Source organism: Lates calcarifer, linkage group LG15 (assembly GCF_001640805.2).
Source record: "Lates calcarifer isolate ASB-BC8 linkage group LG15, TLL_Latcal_v3, whole genome shotgun sequence".
NCBI classification, from domain to species: Eukaryota; Metazoa; Chordata; class Actinopteri; family Centropomidae; genus Lates; species Lates calcarifer.
Window position 1 is genome coordinate 20,820,933 of NC_066847.1, and position 19,015 is coordinate 20,839,947.

General features: G+C 40.5%; 1 protein-coding gene across 4 annotated transcripts in view; it reads left to right on the forward strand.

Annotated features, from left to right (window-relative positions):
* Positions 1–19,015, forward strand: part of LOC108892288 (adhesion G protein-coupled receptor L3) — a 199,286-nt gene that overhangs the window by 112,214 nt on the left and 68,057 nt on the right. For all 4 annotated transcript variants that reach the window (XM_051076010.1, XM_051076011.1, XM_051076012.1 and 1 more), the window contains one exon: positions 4,640–5,440. In XM_051076010.1, coding sequence (XP_050931967.1) covers positions 4,640–5,440 — 801 coding nt within the window. The remainder of the gene's footprint in view (positions 1–4,639; positions 5,441–19,015) is intronic.

Below are 19,015 nucleotides of genomic sequence, written 5' to 3' on the forward strand. Positions count from 1 at the left end.
TTCAGTGGAAGAGGATGTAACCCTTTCACAGAGGTAAGAGTAGCTCCAAAAGGACCCTTATTTTTTTATTTGTATTTATGTGCATATTTTTGGCATCAGACATGGGACAGAGAGAAAAGAGAGAAAAGGATGAGAGAGCTAAGTGCTTTTTAGTTACTCAGTGACAGCCGTGACCAAAATCGTATTAAGGTCACAATGGGGGTGGTGGGGTGGAGTAAAGAAGCTTTTCAAATGAATCAATTCTGCGTCTCACTCTCACACTGCCTTTCCCCGCTGCTGCTCTTGTGTCTGAGATATTCAAGGCTGGCATAACAGGTATATCTCAAGCTGTACAGTATATAGTTAAACGAGAGTGGACATGACATGAACAAATTGGTTTGAGCGATCTGACAGGTGACCTTGCCGCATCCAGCGGCATCCTGTGGTCAAGCACAAAAGGGCCAGACGCTGTACTGTAGCCCTGGGAGTGGCACATTTCCTTGTCAGGGATTTCATCCACATCCTTTACTCCCTTCTCACACCATCTCCCCCGGCGATTGCGTCGTATACCACTTCTCACATCCCTGCCGCTAATGCCTTTTTCTATAGATCATTACCCTCCTCTCCCCTCACCACTGTTAGCGATCGCTCAATCAGAAATGCCGGCCTCCCTGTGGTCCCTGTTGTGTGGCCGTTGCTCATGGGAGGTGAAGAGGTTTCGATCGGGGACGTTTGGCTGTTTACTTTGATTTGATCTATGGGGTCCACATGCAGTTCCGAGATATTGGCAAATTTGAGTTGCCAGTAATGGTGGTTCAAATGTAGCCCAGAGCTATTGTTGCTCATACTTGGTATGGACTTATTGTGTTTCAATGACAGCTGAGTGTTTGCCATTGATGAGGTGCTGTGCTGTACCGGTGTGCAATTTTATGATCTGACAAACACAGACGACTTGTTGAAAGCCTCTCCCCTCCCTGTTTTTTTCCTCTCTCTTGCTCGTCCCCCCTCGCTTCACACAGCTCCGCCTCATTCTCTGTTTTTCATTGGCTCACTGCCTTGCATTAATATTGTTCTCCTCTAATAACTTTCCCATCTTTCAAACTTTACCCCCGCCCACGCCTACCCACTGACCTCCATACCTCACTCTGTTGCACTCTCCATTTGGAGGAGAGGACTCTTGTAAGCCCTGGTAACAGAGGTTAATCCTCTCTTATTAGAACCGGGATTATTGGAGGGGAAGGGACAGGAGCAGGCTCGCTAGGTGGATGCTAACCCCTACTACAAATGGAGGAGACCAGCAAAATGCTGTGACTGACATAAAGAGCTTGGCCACAGGGGAAGTGATATTTCGAGTTAAGATGTTATATAGCCTAAGTAGTGTTCAACAGGCCTTCAGTGTACTTGTTGTTGTACTTGAGTTGTAGAATCATAATAACTACGTTCAACTAACACATGAGGTTATTCACATTTAAAAAATATATCATAAATCAAGGAATATCATTTTCTTGCCAGTACACACTATATACAAGTGCATACTATATTTTAAAGCTGCACTAACAAATTGAATTTCATTTTTATAATGAGAATGGATCAAACCGCTACATTTAATGTGAAAGAACTTACTTATAGGGAATTATATACCTGACTGCAGTCCTTCTTAGCTCTTAGCTTTCGGTATCTTTTGACTCATTTTTTTGGTTTCAATGACCCACAACTTCAAGATTCATTTTGGCAAATGTTCTCAGCATATACAGACATATAGCAGATATATTCGAATGCTCTTATGGGTGTAGAAAAAAAACAAACAGCAAAAACAATTAAAAAAAAAACACAAGCATGTTGTACAATTTAAGACCTGATTAATCTTTCTTTTTCCTACAGGCTCCTGTGTGATGCAGTACTTTTTTCTCCTTTCTAAAAGCTTACAGTATGATGAAATGTTTTACGTGTCTATCCCACTAACCTCCTGTTGTACTTTTGTGTGACTGTTATAAAATAAAGACAGTTATCACATCATTAATCTGTTCTTTATTTTTTTCTTTCTTTCTCTCCCCTTCATGCCTAAAAATAGAAGTGGAACAAAAAGGTAACTAAATGCCAACAACTTTTCATTTTTCACCTGCATATTCATTTGGGTATATGCTTGCCTTTTTCTTTTTTTTTCTCCATTGGTGTCGGGTTGCTAAATCAAGTTTTTGGATTCTTGTAGGTTTGTGCTCATTGTATGGTTCATTGGCGTGGTTAAGCATGTCATTCATGGGGAAAATGAAATCGTTCAAAGAAAGTGTATTATAAATCGGTGAATGTTGCACTTAACTCCCATCTTCATTCCTTGTTCATCAACAGCATCACAGACCTAAGTCTGTTGACATTGCCACATATAGATCATTCTTTACTATATGGTCATTACAGACCTGCTCTCCCCACAACTCTTGGATGTTTTCCCATGCTTTAATAACTGAAGATTATTCCAGCTCTGCTTTATCAGCTGCATAATATTAAAGGAGAGGGCTATACAGGCTGATCAATAGCTTGTCCAATAAGCTGTCAGCATTTTTGATTATAGCTCTAACATGATGATGACTATAACCTCCAGGGACTCACCAGCCAATACCGGAGACAGATCATAGCAGCCATATTCTTACCTTATCAGCACTGCATGATGCTGCGGAGCATATGCTAAATCTTCACTTGTGCCCCAGGAGCATTGTGTTTGTAGTGTTACCTTTTTGCATGAGTGGGGAAATATGTCCTTTGTGAGATGTTAGATATAAAAGCTGGATCGAAGTCAAAGATGGAAATGGAATCATTAAACAAGCGTCAAGAGCACTGCTTTAATAGCTAGGCAATATATTTCAGGTTTCATAGTTAATTAATGACATATCATTGAAATCTATGGCAAAGAGAATGAGAAATGAAGGTGAGGGGGGAGTTAAAAACATTTTGTAGAAATGACTGTGCTGCTGCAATAACAGTTTTTGTCAATTCCCCATGAAAGCCATGATTGCTTTTGTATCACTTCTCTAATATCTCTCATTCACTCCTCCATCTCTGTGCTTACATCCTTAAAAAGCATATTTTACAACCTCCTCCAAGTCCAGTGTGCTGTCTGTACAAAGCTCACCTAGTCTGACCTTGTACCTCAGCACATCTCGTCTTTTTCAACCATAGAAAACAGCCCTCTTAGCATTTAGCAGAGCAACCGTTGAGATGTGTGCCGAGGCGCAATGTCAGCGGGACGCATCTTGCCACATTTTTCACCCACAGGTAGACAACATGTTTAATCTTAAGAGATTACAAGGGAAAGAAGCCTCTGTTTTCGCTGTCTCTTTCTCCTCCTTCTCATCGGAGCGCAGAGCTTTTAGCTCTCGACGGATCTGCGGCTAGAACCTGTCAGCGCTGTGTCAGGCTCTTGGCCCATTATAGTGAAAGGAGCCTTCACACACACACTTTGTTTTTATTTGTGATGTATTCTGGGCCCAAACCTGTGGAAAAAGTAAAACTGCACTCTCTAAATTATTTATGGTTTCTTTCCCTCATACTTTGGCCAGTATTTCTTTTTCTTGGTATTTTACATGTTATTTATTTCTTTGTTTATTAAAAATCTAAGTTTAATTGAAATGTTTAACCTACCAAGGATTTATAGTCATTGCAATCCTGAATTCAGATGTCATCTTTTTAGAAGGACAGAAAATTACAATTGCCTCAGTCTCAGATAATCCATAATGAGCAGAAATTAGTTTTCGCAAACGGAGCCCACTATTGACCTGCTCCAGCTGTATTGCTTTGGCCTGGCTTTATCAGATTTGAGTACAAACCAGTTCACATATAATTAGTTTACTGTGTGTGGTGTTGTAAATCATGCTGCAGACTAAAAATGTCATGTGAATGAAATAATGGACAGGCAATCATTATATAGATGATGTAATTATTATTGTTGTTTTTTTTGTTTTGCTTTCTTTTTCCTAAAGGACTGCTGCAGCCAATAATTACAGCATAGCTATTCATCAAACTCTTTTAACTTTGGGTTTGTGTTTTTAATGCTATTTATGAAGAACTGCCGATGATGTTAGAACGATTAGAATGAAACCTTTTTTTCTGGTGCAATTATATTTAATTGGTAGATATGCACAGAAAAGCTAAACAAACTGAAGAGAACTGAAATGATAATGTATGTTTATGTGCATTTGGGTAAGTCAATCCCTGGTAACATCCCTCAATAACCCCTTAATCTATTCACTCCTCCTCACAAACTGTAAGTGTGTTCATTCATCAGAGGCTAACTGAGTTAGAGGTATTTCAAACAAAAATTGCAAACTGTAATAAGTCATTTTAAACCCAAACACAGTTTGAAAACATGAAAATGATGGTTGTTTTTGTGCATTGGTTGTGTCCTGTTTAAGTTTCATGCATTGCAGAATCAAGGTTATCCAAAAACCAATAGTGATCATATGAACTATCAGTGGTCTTTTCTGCAATTAATGTAAATTACATCAGGGTGTGAGGGTGTGATTCAACACATTGGTCCTTCACAGTGGAGAAGACTAAGCTGCACATTTAAACCTCATTTTTCTTGAATTCAGTTGCTGTTTTATTTATTGATATATAATACCTGCCAATGTAACTCTGTACTTGTTTTTCCCCTGTTTTGGATCCTCAGTATTCCTGTGCCCAGGGCTTCTGCGCAGGGTGTACCAGAGTGAGCACCTCTTTGAATCGGACCATCAGTCAGGAGCCTGGTGCAAAGACCCTCTCCAAGCCTCTGATAAGATCTACTACATGCCCTGGACACCCTACCGCACCGATACGTTAACCGAATACTCCTCCAAAGAAGACTTCATTGCTGGAAGGCCAACAACAACCTACAAACTGCCACACCGTGTCGATGGAACTGGCTTTGTAGTCTATGATGGGGCACTCTTCTTCAACAAGGAACGCACACGCAATATTGTCAAGTTTGACCTGCGGACTCGTATCAAGAGTGGTGAGGCCATCATCGCTAACGCCAACTACCATGACACATCCCCATACCGCTGGGGAGGGAAGTCAGACATCGACTTGGCTGTTGATGAAAATGGCCTTTGGGTGATTTATGCCACAGAGCAGAACAACGGGCGGATTGTCATCAGCCAACTCAATCCCTACACGCTGCGTGTCGAGGGGACCTGGGACACGGCTTACGACAAGCGCTCAGCGTCCAACGCCTTCATGATCTGTGGAATCCTCTATGTAGTAAAGTCAGTGTATGAGGATGATGACAATGAAGCAACAGGAAACAAGATTGATTACATCTACAACACAGAACTAAGTAAAGATGGGTTTCTGGACATCCCCTTCCCCAACTCCTATCAGTACATCGCCGCAGTGGATTATAATCCCAGAGACAACCTACTGTATGTCTGGAACAATTACCATGTAGTGAAGTACTCCCTGGACTTTGGAGCATTGGACAACAGACTCGGTAAGATCAGCTTTATCTATTATTTCACCTAATATTCATAATATTCAAGCATTATAATGTCATTTTCAGTATTTTGGTCAGCACAATTTGGTGGTTCTTAGTAGGCCCATTTTGTTAAAATGATGAAAAGACATGCAAATGGCAATGATTATGCAGTGGGAGAGTGGCCCGGCAGTGAGGTGGAACTATTTTCTAGATTGTCATTAGATTTCAAATGGGCATTCATGGTCCCAAGAGGATGATTACTAATGATGTTGGTGATCCATTGACCTTTCCCCTACAGCAAATATAAATGGCAAACCTTCAGTTGGCCACAGCAAATACTGTATCAACACAGAACTGGCAAATCACCAGTTTATTGAGCAAACTCGTGCTCCCCAGGGGGTGAACCTTTTCCGTTTTAGAAACTGAGTAAGGCTTTCCCTAGCACCACTGCTAAGCCAAAACACCCTTTCCAGTCTTATAGTCTTATGGGCAGATTGCCATATGGCTTGCCAAATTCATACTCTCAGTGGGATAAATAATTTCACTTCTCTCACTCAGATGACCCATTTGATCTACTGCCACCCTTAGAACAAACTACATCTTTAGCCTTGATACTTGGAAGCCTCTAAGACTAGCAAAATGCAAAATTCATGTTGTTTGTTCTGCCTAACAGTTTTGCATTGTGGGTTGTAAAGAACAGCTTGGCATAGCAAGTGTATACATTTTTTTTGTCAAATAGAAAGACATAGTATAAAAATACACACATTTAAAATATAAAATGTAGCACCTCAAGACAGTGTAGGCAGGTGACAGTTGGCTATATGGAATGCTGCTCAGTGTGTTACTTCTGTGTTTCAAATTAATCACCAGAATGGAAGTGAAACACACAGATACTGTAGATAGATTAGTGTAAAAATTATCACTAGCAACAAACATAACGCCCATTTTTAGCATTCATCTGATGTGTTTTAGCAATTTCCACATAACAATAGGATAAAAGAGTTGTCAGGCACAAAAAAATGATGATGATTCTTAGGTATATGACACATTGGGTGTTAAATGAATTTTTCCCATCCTGTGTTTTAGCCACAAGCTAAAGTCTTTTACTCTCTCTAGCTGTTTCCTTTGCAAAGGAACAAGCGGCTGCTCACATTAAACTTCCCAAAACTCTTTTCTCCACTCCATTGTTCTTTTTATAAATTGGTGCTTGTTGGGAAGCATGAAACGGAAAAAAAGAACCTGTTTTGACACACCAAGGTAATTCTTTGCGCTATCTCATCAACAGCTCTAGTCAAAAATGTCACAAGTTATTTGACTGTGAAGTCCCTACCTCTGCTTTCTCCTCTGGAGCTTTCTCTACCTGCCGCTTGCCAGTTTAATTTGTTTTCCTTAGCTGGCTGCTACTCTACCCCAAATCTTTTTTTTATGCACTGAGTCCTGCTTCAACACACCCCATTATATATTCATTCATTCAGTGACCGTGCTTACAGTGTTTGGTTTTGATGATACACACGTACCCATAGTATAATTTGTTGTAGTTAAGGAGAGTGAAATGGTGTTGTTATGTGCTTTCTGTATTGAATGATTATCCATCAGTTTTTAACAGTGGCACACAATGATTACATACACTTGCATGTACACACACACACACACACACACACACACTTTCACATGCAAATGCAAATTCTCTGCACTAGACTTCCCGGTGAGATGTTGAGTTGTGTGTTTGGCTTTTGTTGAGCAGAATAGGCTGCCATCCAAAGAGCCTGCTGCATGAATATAGATAGTAAAATGTTGCATTAAGTGGATGGATGGAGTCAGGGAACAAATATAAATGTCAGATAAACAGACTGATAAGGAATGAAAGAGTGATTGAATGGACCCCAGAGCAATAAACAATTTAGTTTGATCAACTCCCAGACCAAATACAGAAACAGAGGATGCAGACTTATTGTGGTTAAAGCAAGCGTTGTTAGTAGTGCACATTTTCCACAATATTGTCTCATGAGGAGCCTAATTTTGAGACGGTAGGATAGTTGCAACAAAATTGTTTGAATCAGCATCACTGTCAAACACTTCACAGCACACAAATTAGTTTGTATTTGCTGCTGCATCATATTGTTTGTTCCATTTATATACTTCTGCAGCGAGGATGCGTAAAGATCAGAGAGATAAATGTGACTGAGGCAAACTGGAAATATCAGTCACGGAGAGTCACAACAACAATGGCTGCTACGAGAGACACACAAATGCGGTGCAGATATACTATACTAAAAAAGAAAGCTGAAACCTTAAGTTTGACCACAAGCAGAGGCACTGAATCAAAAAAAGGAAAATGTTTTTTTCCACCTCAGGAAGCCAGCGACTTGATAATCTGGGGCTGATGCAGTCACTCAATAAATTTGACTAGATAACCCAGGGAGCCGGCGTGCCACATAGAGTCTAAAGCCAATGTGGTACTTTCTTTTTGCTGCAAACATGAGCTTCTGAAATTTGATCCAGTGTCATGATCACAGTGGCTGTTAACACTCCCAGAAAGGTGTCACTCTCTGATCGCTCTAACACAGGCTCATTTCCACTTGCGCTTCCACTTCCCTGAGCATGCATGACCTGCAATACCAGTGGAGCATGGTATATGGGCAACAGAGCAGGAGAGACATGGCCAGACCCACAGCTGGGGCCCCAGTGCCGTATGCCAAACCACATGGGCCAGGGCAGAGCACACGCTACAGTGCATTAGGCAGGGGCAGGTTAATGAGATCTGGACTTTAAACTGTCACGCTGCATCTTATTTGTAATGATTTTGATGATTTTTGAACTCTTTTAGCAAATAACTTTTTGTAGAGTAGATGAAAAAAAGAAAAAAAAAAAGAATAATGTTGATATTCATGAAAAGCAACTTTTTTTTCCTGCATTTAGAATACTCCCCACGAGAATCCTGTGCTAATCTGTATACTTGGTGCAGTCTCTTCAACAGGCAGAGCCCAAACAGCCTGTTTTCAAGGACAGATGATCTATGCCCGGGAGTGCTTCCATGACAACTCCATTGATAATTAAATTCACTGAATTGGTGATAAAAAATGTGCTGCACAGACTGCTGTTAGCAGGCAGATATAAAAGCTCTGTTACTATGAGTCCCCTTTTCATGATCAGGTTTAAAGCAGAACATGCAGGGGAAATTGAAATAAATTGCTCTATGGACCTGTTTTAATAAAATAAAAGAAAATATACTTAAAAAAAACACACTTGAATAGCCAGTAGCATCGAGGATAATTATGCAGATTTGACAAAAATGTGACTTTGGTCATAAAGGTAAATGAAAATTATTCAAACTCATTTACAGAGGTCGCAATGACCTCTCCAGAGGATGCTGATCTTCTGACAGTTGTGGAAATTTATTGTCTCCCAACTGTCCATGACCCAGTTCTGAAAATCACTGTTTTCACCTTCTTCCATTTCTATGTGGTTCAGCTCAGCCAACCTCCTCCACTAAGGACAGTTTGGAAGGCGCAAAGGTTTTGCAGGCCAGGAGCTCTCAGTCGAGAAGTTGCACAAAGTTAGAGTCAAGATAGCAAGCGGTGGAATTGCCACTGACCAGGAAAGCACCCTTGGAAAAATAGCACTGTTCGATCGAAACCTGCACATCACATCATCTGAACTGTTTCTTCCTGAAAGCATGTCAGTGCTCAGCAAGCCATCCATCCGTCTATTCTTTAAACATCCTCATCCTGTTCAGGCTTTTTGGTTAACAAGCCATCAGAATAGCCTTAGAATAAAAGCATGGCTTACTGATGTTAATAAAACTACACTTTACATATTAACATTTTTTTAAAAGTCTTCAAATATTATGTTTTTAGAATTAACTGATGTATATTCTCATCATAAAAGTTTGCTAGGCAATATAGCTTGTGTGCCACATAATGATATGTTTCTGTACATTTACTTGGGCTGTTGGCTCCTTGTCTTTGGATTATTATGATTTCCCCCATTTTTTTACTAGGGCTACATGAATCCAATCCACTGCGTCAGTATCTGTTCTAATATTGACATTATTAAGTGGATCTGCAATCAGAAAGATGACACTGATCCACATCAATGACAGTTTCTGTCTCATTTTAAAATGATGTGTTTCCACCACCAGTTACATTCATTCAGTCACAGCAGGCTATTGAGTCAGAATGAGAAGCCGCATAGAACAGCCTCAATCAGCACTATGCAATTAGACACAGTTTTTGAATTTGGGAAAACAGTGCTGGTATCAGATCTGCACTCTGTATTGGCTGAAGTTGAGGTATTGTTATCGGTATTGTGAGAGAAAAAGTCAGATTTGTGCATTCCTAACAGAATCAGTATCAAAACTTAAACAAGATTATTTTGTTTGTAGTTATTTAAGCTTCCAGGACCATAGCTACGTACAGTATTTTTCTTGACTGGAGAGGTTACTCCTCGCCTCGCCTTTACCAGACTTAGCTGCCACTGTGAGCATGAGGCACTGGCTGCATTGATTCCACAGGGCTGCAGAGTCGAGGGCAGACACATGAGAAGATTTGCCTCAGTCTCTCACACCTGCTGCTGCTGTCTGCAGCACTGGTATGCTGTCATAAGATTAGAAACTATGAGCTTATTAACGCTGTTCTCCCGGTTTAGCCCTACATTATTGTTCTTTATACACCATTTAAAATGACGTGTTTATTGTTAATATATATAAATGCATTGTCAGATTTACAGAGTGTTTACAGAATACTGTAATCAGTATCTATCAGTCTGTTGATTCTTCTCAACAGTCTCTGTGAGATGTTCCCTTCATCTCATGTTTCAGCGAGACAGACCTCTGATGTCTGAATGTGCGACTGGAGGAGTGATTCTTTTGTTGACTCATAATTGGTGCAAAAGGATGCAGCACAGTTGGTGTCATAGATACATTCACTCTCTGGCAGTCCTGTAATTTTGCCACATGTTGCCATCTGGCCAGGGTTCAGTGCCAGCCCTGCTGGCGTTGAGCGAACCCACAGACGTGGCAGCCCGACCTTCATGCCGAAACAGCCGATGTTTTGGACGCTCAGGCCCATCTTGGCTCTATTTGGAAGTGCCTGACACATGCTAAATTGATTAAGACTGTCTAAGCGGTAAATGCAGGCTGGCAGAGTCTGGTGGAGATAATCTGAGTGTGACTCAGTCTGCTCTTAAAGGCACAAACTGTTGTCCTTTGGCTTTCATTGCTTATGCACTAACCTTCAATTGCCTGTCATTTCTTTTGATTGATATGCTTTGATATGCTATTATGTAGATTCAGGTAACACCCCGCTGTTGTCATGTGTCATCAGAGAGCCTTTTCTTTCTTGATTACAAACCTCGCTTAGCAATTCAAACTAAACACATTCCACAAAAACAGTCTTTTCCATGCTGCATGAAGCCCTTTTTGATGTCGAGGCTTAGGAATGTAGGCTACATGCTTATTTGCAAGCTACGCACTTATCACATGCTTGGTGCACCTCTTGCAGAGGGCATTTTTTTTTTTTATAAGGGAAAGTGCAAGGCTTAGGATTATAGTTTAGAATGATTTTCCTAACACATGTGCACACATGGGCGCACACACACATACACAAACGCGTGCACAACTGCACAGTCCTCTTGCAAACCCTTTAATGCTGCAACACAATGGGGCTCTGTTAGTAATGCAGCTTTAGATTTTTTAGCATGGAAACAGAGAGCGCTTTGTTGGTGCTTCACAGCCTCTTTTAATGTTTTGAGCCGTATTCCCTCATGTAAGAATAATTTGTGATATATTTTAAAATATAATCATTGTTATCCTATTAGCGTATATGTATTGGTGATCTTAGTATACTTCTGTTTTATCTCTGATAGGGAATTTGAATGAAACCCTTGTCCACTTGCACAGACAAGCTCATGTTCAGTTGGCTCAGAATGTGGCATGTTCATTCGCCCTATGCGATACCCCCGTTATATATCACATGATTATGACTGGCCTCCGTCCTCCTGACTGGCCATCCATCATGGGCTGTGCCAGCTCTACCTTGATCCAGAAACCATACACAGATCACCTGTGTAGTGAGAGGGGTGGCAGGCAATCCCTCAGTTCAGGCCAACACCCTATCCATCTCTCCTGACATGAACAGAAATGGGGGGAAAACATACTAAGTAAAAATCAAAGACTTTTGTCAAATGTGGAACTTGTGAAGATTATTCTGTGTATTTGTCTGTGCATCTGTAAATACATTTGTGCTTCCTCACAGTTTTTCTTTTACTCATTTATTTTAAAACATAATATGTAGTATAAGATGAGCTGTGCAGTGTGTGATCTAAGCTAGTGTTTGGCAGTGATTTCAAGAGTTTGTCACCTGAGACATATCAAACCTGGAAGAAAAAAAAAAATGTATGTAACTAGAGTGTAGTGTGTGGGATCTTCTCTCCACTCTGCTCTCTCTCTACTCCTGATGTGTGTGCCTGTGTGTGGCCAATGGTTTCTCTAGAGCCCCCAAAACTGCCACATTAAATTTAACAGGCTTGGTGGCACGCAAGCTCAAAATGATTTATTTTGGCCAATCAGCTGAGTAAATCTGATTGGAGGCCTCTGAAGCATCTTTAACTCTCTTTATCATCAGTGTCAGAGTTCCTCTGCACAGCTTTGCCTTTTCCATTTTGGCCCATTCTACTGGTGGTTGACAGTCTTTTGAAAAGCCTTTACGCGAGCTTTTCTTGGCAAATGGTGAAACCTTGGAGAAGTGCGCCTTTCCTCTTAGTGAGTCTGAAATCCCCTCTCCTCGTGTGCTCAAACTCCTTTTTCCTCCTTTTGCTTTCCCGGCTACGTTTGACAATGTTTGGTCTCGTCAATAGTCTGAGAGACTTGAGTTTTGGCTCCAAGAATAAAAACGGAGTCCAACATTCCTCTGCTTTACAGAGAAAAAAATGCCACTTAATGTGGATTTCTTTGGATTGTGTGTTTTTAATACACACCATGACGTGATTTGGGGGGTTGAGACCACTTGAGATAATATGAAATAAATAAATCAAATTAGCAAAATCCTCTTCAGCAGATGCAGATGAGCTGATATGCATGCAGCACATTAAGTCAAAAACAGCACTTGTGTATTTTTTTTTTTTGTGCTTTTGCATGCATTTGCAGCACATCTGTGTGGTGAATTTACCCCACAGTACTTCACTGTAGTGCATATGCAAGCAGACTTAGCTCACATCTCGTATGTCATTTAACTCCAGCACAGCGAGCGTCTCTCCGGGCCCGGTCCACGTGTGCGTACATATCAGCCTTGGCGCAATATGCCTTCTCCCAGCGCCGTGTGACCTCCACGGATGCCCTCTCAAGTCCCAGGAACAGAGCTCGGGAATGAGAAATTAATTGCCAAACAATGCATAGCTCCCATCCATTACGGTTCTCATCATGTCAGATGATATCGAAGCATTACCGGATGTCTGGCTGCATAATTTACCGCACCTCCCCCCTCCAATCCCCTCCACAAGCGCACACACACACATACACACATATCCCAGTTGCACTCTGATGGATTTGTGGGCCTGCCACAAAGGGCTCCATTAAATGACAGGACCTTTATCATCATTTTACTTTCCAGCCATTCTCCTCAGCACGCTAGGACATGTGTAGCGTTTCAGTGGGATCGGACGACATAAACATTAGAGAACTGATAATGCTGGGAGTGAATCATGCCATTATTAGGTGGGTACTGGTGTTATGAAATGGCTTTAAATAGATGTTGAACCTCAGTAGACTCAGTCACACTGGGACACATCTTAGTAGTAGTAGTGAATAGGTACATTTCTAGTTATTGAATAAAGTACAACCCTCTGATATAATTCACAGACCACTAGAGCAGGAGCATTCCACCTTGTCCAACAAGGTCTCCGACTGTGAATACTAAAGTCAAATCGTAAATTTTACAGTTTGCACCAAACCAGCATGAATTAATAACCGTATTTATAAATGGTAATTTAAGTGGAGATATGTAAAAATTCCAAACAGTAGACGACAGTTCACTACTTGCTACTACACAGTGTAGCAAGGAACATGGACTGATTCCATATTCCAAAACCAAAACCACCTCAGCATAGTCAACACTGATGTTAGCACTGGTGTCTGAAAACATGATGAGTGGAATGATGAGGAAAATCAACAATTGCGGTATAGGTTGTTTAATAATGCATAATGCTGAAGGTAGTTTGACTTTGTTTTAGCTACCTGTGCCAAAAAAGAAGTTCTGACATCAGACCAAACTTAAAGAGCAGTAGATTGAGTTACAGCAGACGTTGAGTTGCAAAATGGAAGCCAGACATTCAGTTCTAACAGCCAAATGAAACAAGTTTATGGTTGTAATTTATTTCTGAGAGACCCATTAACAGCCATGATCATGGATTTGGGCTTCAAGTACACTTCAGTCTAAAAATACATGTCCCAGCTCCCAGAAATCTCATTTTGCAGCCTTTCAACAAACGGCCTAGTAGAAAACTAAATGGGTGACATCACACATAGACTGTCCAAAATTTTCTACAGTCTCTGAAAGTGCCTACTGAAGATGTAGCCATGCATAAAGGTTCAAATACTAAAATTAGGAGGTAATTGGGTTCAGCACAAGGCTGGGAGAGTCACTTTACCGTCTGATGCTCGTTTCATTTTTACCCCCAAAAGCCCTTTGCACTGCTTTTGATCTCGAGTCTGCAGAAGTTTCTCAGAGTCGACTAACCCGCTCTCGGTGCGGAAACGGCAAGTCACATAAACCGGATTTATTTCATAATAGCATAGCAGGTTTTTTTTTTTTTTTCTTTTTCTTTTTTTTTTTCCTGGAGCAAAGTAGAGCGGGCTTATCTAATTGTGGAAGCCACGAGCCCTGGGATACTGAGAGAGAGGCTAATTAGTTTGAAACAAATGCTTTGAAATGAAGCACAAAGCTCTGTGTGTGGTGGAAACAGACTTTGTGCGTTTGGTGAGGAGGATTTTGTGTAATAGAAGCGGAGCACAAATGATGAGTGGAGTTGGTGTTTCAATAAGAGGGAGCTTGAGTACCCACATAAGTTTGCTTCTGTCTTTTGTGAATGAGAAGGTCGCCTGTTTAGGTGCAGGATCATGGCTAAGCCCCTTGGCTTAAGAATCATGAATAGCTGATAGCTGACTATTGGTATCATTAATTTTTTATCAAGTTTGTATCATCTTTTAGAATGTGTTGAATGTTAAATATACAAAGATGAGGTTTGAGGTCATTTTATTGAATTATTTTCTTCAGCTTTTTTATGCATAACTCTACAATCTAAACCCACAACTCTAATTAAACATTTCAAAATGATTGTCTTTATTCAGTTGATACTGAAATAAGAAATTCACAAGAGCCAAAGAAGAGTTCAGCCATCTACAGTCAGATTTCTGAATTGCTCTTTGTGGTCAAAAGTTTTGTTGTTGTTTCTTTACCCCAGCCCATTATAAAACTCACAGCCAAAAAATGCTGCAGATGTTCAAATCTTCCTGTAAGGTCACTCGCAAGTCCCTCAGAGCATACCAAAGACTTGTTCACCTCGTTGGTGCTCTTGAGCTGAGTTTTTCTCTCTCTCACTTCATCCGTTTGGATAGAATGGGAAAGCTAGCAAAGCAAAACAAAATGTCCTTGTGTTGTCTCCAAGGCGATAGTGCCTGCAGACTGTGGCTGCTGTCTGCTGCTGGCTTTCCTTTTTTCTCTTTTTTTGTGTGCCCATCTCATGGAAAAGATATACAAGTTTGCTCAAGGACACTTTCTTCTTTTCCACTCCTGCTCTCTGTCTCTTGTGTGTGTGTTTGCAGGCATATTTAACATGCCATGTGTAGACAGAACATTCTGAAAAATAATTTAACAGCGGACTCAACGGGATCATCTGGAAGTATAGAATTACATTCTAGACGTGGTTCCCAGTGACTTTGAATTAACCTCATGCCGCGATGGCGATTTCCTCAAGCCATATTTCTCCGTAATGTCACATTACCTCCAGCATTAAAGAAGGTGATATGATAACTTTTGTCATTATTATTTAAAAGGGATCGGTAAACTAAAGAGAGACAGTGACTGTTACTTACTGACTTGGTAAAATCATGAACTTCAAAGGGAGATCATGTAACATTTGAAAGAAGAACAGCACATTCTTTTTCTTACAAATAAAATGTTGAGTTCACAAGCAATAAAACACACCATCGCTCAGAGCAATATACGCAATGGTTTTGTGCTAAAGCTTTACTTAGTCTGGAATGAGTCACTGTGGCTAACATTAAATTTTGCTGACCAAGTGACATTAATTAGTCAATTCAGTGACGGTATGGGTTTTCTCTACATGTTCTGTCGTTGTACTGTAGTTTACTATGTCACAGGTAAATATGAAATGGTTAAATCACAAATGTAAAATAAGGAGTTAATACAATGTACCACATCAGGAACATGTTTCTTGCTCAATCAATTCATCTAGCTCTCATGTTGCATTTGCTAGAATATGCATGTCAGTAAAATGGTAACAACAGGAAACCCTCCTATTAATTTGTCTTGGCACTATTCAAAGCTGCTAGCCTTGTAGTCACGTCATTTTAAAAATGAGCTACTTTTGCTGTGTTATGCATTTGAAGTGGTTTGGTAATGAGGGAAACCAGATACAGAATGTGACTTGTTCCATTCAGACTTCCTGAATCAGTCATATCAGTGTTCATTTTGGATTCTATGTAGATGTAACTGCTACCATTGACGGCTTTGCAGCCATTTTGCCACTAGTTTGTTGACTATTCTGTAGTTCATTTCACCAAGTGTTATTGTTATTGTTGCGGTCAGAAATTCCTGATATCTATTACTCTAATTCATTTAGCTGCACGTAGTTATGGGCTGAACAATATGATATGCGAGCAGCATTAGTCAGGTCACCTAATAGTAGTGTCTTTAAAGCAGCTAATTTAAAATAACCAAAGGGCCATTCAGTGAGTCATTATTCTGCAGTTACCAATTGTGACCATAGTAGCTGCTAAAACAAGTCTATATAACTTTTGCTGACTCACTGGGAATGGGTCCAGTGACTATATATATATATATATATATATATATATATATGTGTCTCCTGGTAGGGTTACGGTGTACTTACCTCTTAGTTTGTGGTAAGACAGTCTCTAAAGGTATTGTACACAGTAAAATCAAATGACTGTGTTTGCTAACTTGAGCTAACATTAGCCACCATAAGCTACTGCTCATATCAGACAAAAGGAAGCTTTGTTCGAGAGCAAAACCCATGAGTCTATAAGAAAGAGCTATTCTGCTATTGTGTCTTTCAGATGTTGCATAAGTAAATTAAACCTATTAAGGTTATGAATATCACTAATATTTTTAATGCTTTAAAGCCTAATATCTGACCTGGTGTTTTCTTCATTACTATGCCTTCCTATGAAACTGTGTTTTTGTTTGTGTCACATGTCTCTGCACAGTTTACTGACTCACATCAGTCTGCATTTTTGGGCAGCTAAAGCACAACCCACTCCCTCAGCAAAAATCACTCTTGTATCAGCCATCCTGACCACCACAATATTTCCCTTATCCTAATGGGCCCATCTGCTCACCTTTTTACCCACAAGCTTATCTGAGCCTGTGCACTGTGACCTTAACTGACCTCAATACGAGCAGTGAATTTCCATGATAAGATTTCCATGAGGTACTTTAATGGTCTTCTTTACTATATGCAGTTTAAGCACCACCGGCTGATTTCAATTATACTGAAATTGATGCCACTTTGCTTTACTGAGAGCTGGTGTGACATATTTGGGATTATTATTACTTCTCCTCAAATACAGATGCACGAATAGGTTCTTTCATAGATAATCAAATAACTAGACTGGTGTCCTTGAAGATTTTTCACCAACCTGTTTTCATGATCATTGCAGTCGAAGGATCCCCTGGGCTGCAGTGGTGCAAATTGATGATGATGATGTCTAATAGTGGTTATAGAATGTAAATGGTGATGTCTTGGTGGCTGGTGGAAATGTTAAATACCTATTTGAGCATTCATGTGATTTTTTTAAAGCCCTGTTGATGGGTAGTAGTGTCAGTTTATGTTGGTTGATGAGGGTTAGTGTCTGAGTGTGTGGCTGCCAGTGTGTGTGTGTGCATGTGAAATAGCTTACTTAAGTGTTTACACGTTTATACACATGCATACATTCCAAGTTTTTGTGTTTTCCAGTTCAGATTTCCCCTCTGTTAACTGGGCTGTTTTGTTTTTTCCTGAATTTTACCACCTGCATTAACAGTTAGTTGGGAATAAAAAAGACCCTGCATGCCTGTAGTTCACATTGCAGTTCAATGAGATTCTTGTTAAAGTTCCTTTTTACTGATGGAGTGCCTCCACAGGAGTGTCCAAGATACCTGTCGATCTCAAAAACACAACAAACTCTTTTGTTAGCAAGAGAAAACAAATACTCAATCAGCCTGGAAATCCTGCTGCGGCGGCAACCTGTTTAATCAACCTTGGCTGTCGCTGAATGCTGTTAAGCGTCGAATGCATTGACTGCTGATAGTGGTAGGGCTTGTGTCATTACTGCCTCCGGGGTTCCATGCCACTCCCCAAACAGTGGCACTAATTTATGCTGTCTTATTTCACTGCTTTCAAATGTACCATACAGAGAAATGGTCCAATTGCAAATTGAATCTCACTGAACTGGATTTCAGCAGTGATGTCTGTTATCTAGGCTCTCTAGATGCGTGACGTCCATTACACCTGCCAACCTAAAATCGACCCTCATTAAATTTTGTTGTGCTCCCCTTTCATATATAGATTGGGACCATTTGTCACTTCTGTCATTTTGATTGTATCTCTGCATTAGGCAGAAACAGTGCCTATCCCAAATTGCATTTTTGCAAAGGCCCAGATTGTGTGTGTCTATGAGAAAGTGCTCTCTCGTGGGAACCTATTTAAGGGGTTTACATCTTGCTGCCTTCTTCCAAACCACACATAGTAATAAGTCCATGACATATAGAAATGTCAGTATAGCATATTGAAGAATCTTTATACAAAAATACCTAATATAGAGCAGTATTTCTAAATAAAGATATTCCTTAGAAAAAGCCTTGCCACTTTCCACTTCAAGATATATTATGAAGTATGACTTCTCTGTGTGTCCTCTGACCCTCTGCAGCTTAACCAAGTCCACATATTCATAAAAAGCCTGTAGCTAAATTAATTTGGGGACTCTATTTTCCAATCAGGGTCACAAGGGAAGGAGTATAAAGGGGATAGAATGGATGAGTAGATCGGATGATTGATGATGGGGGCATGGAAGAGCTGTATGTGCGTTTGAGTGGGAAGAAAAAGGAACACTGAGCCAGCATATGGGCGCATGTTGGCGCGCCTATGTGTTGGTGTTATGATAGCCCTCGTCCCCAACAGCTCAGGTAAACTGCGCCATTAGCAAGAGCCACCTGCAGTGCCACCACAGGGAGGACTCCCATCCAGGAAATAGGTATTCCAGTTTGTCCCGGCTGACCCAGAAATAGCATGTAGCTACAACACCCAGCTATTGACTCGCGGAGATATGCCCTCGTCAACAGCTACATTTAGACT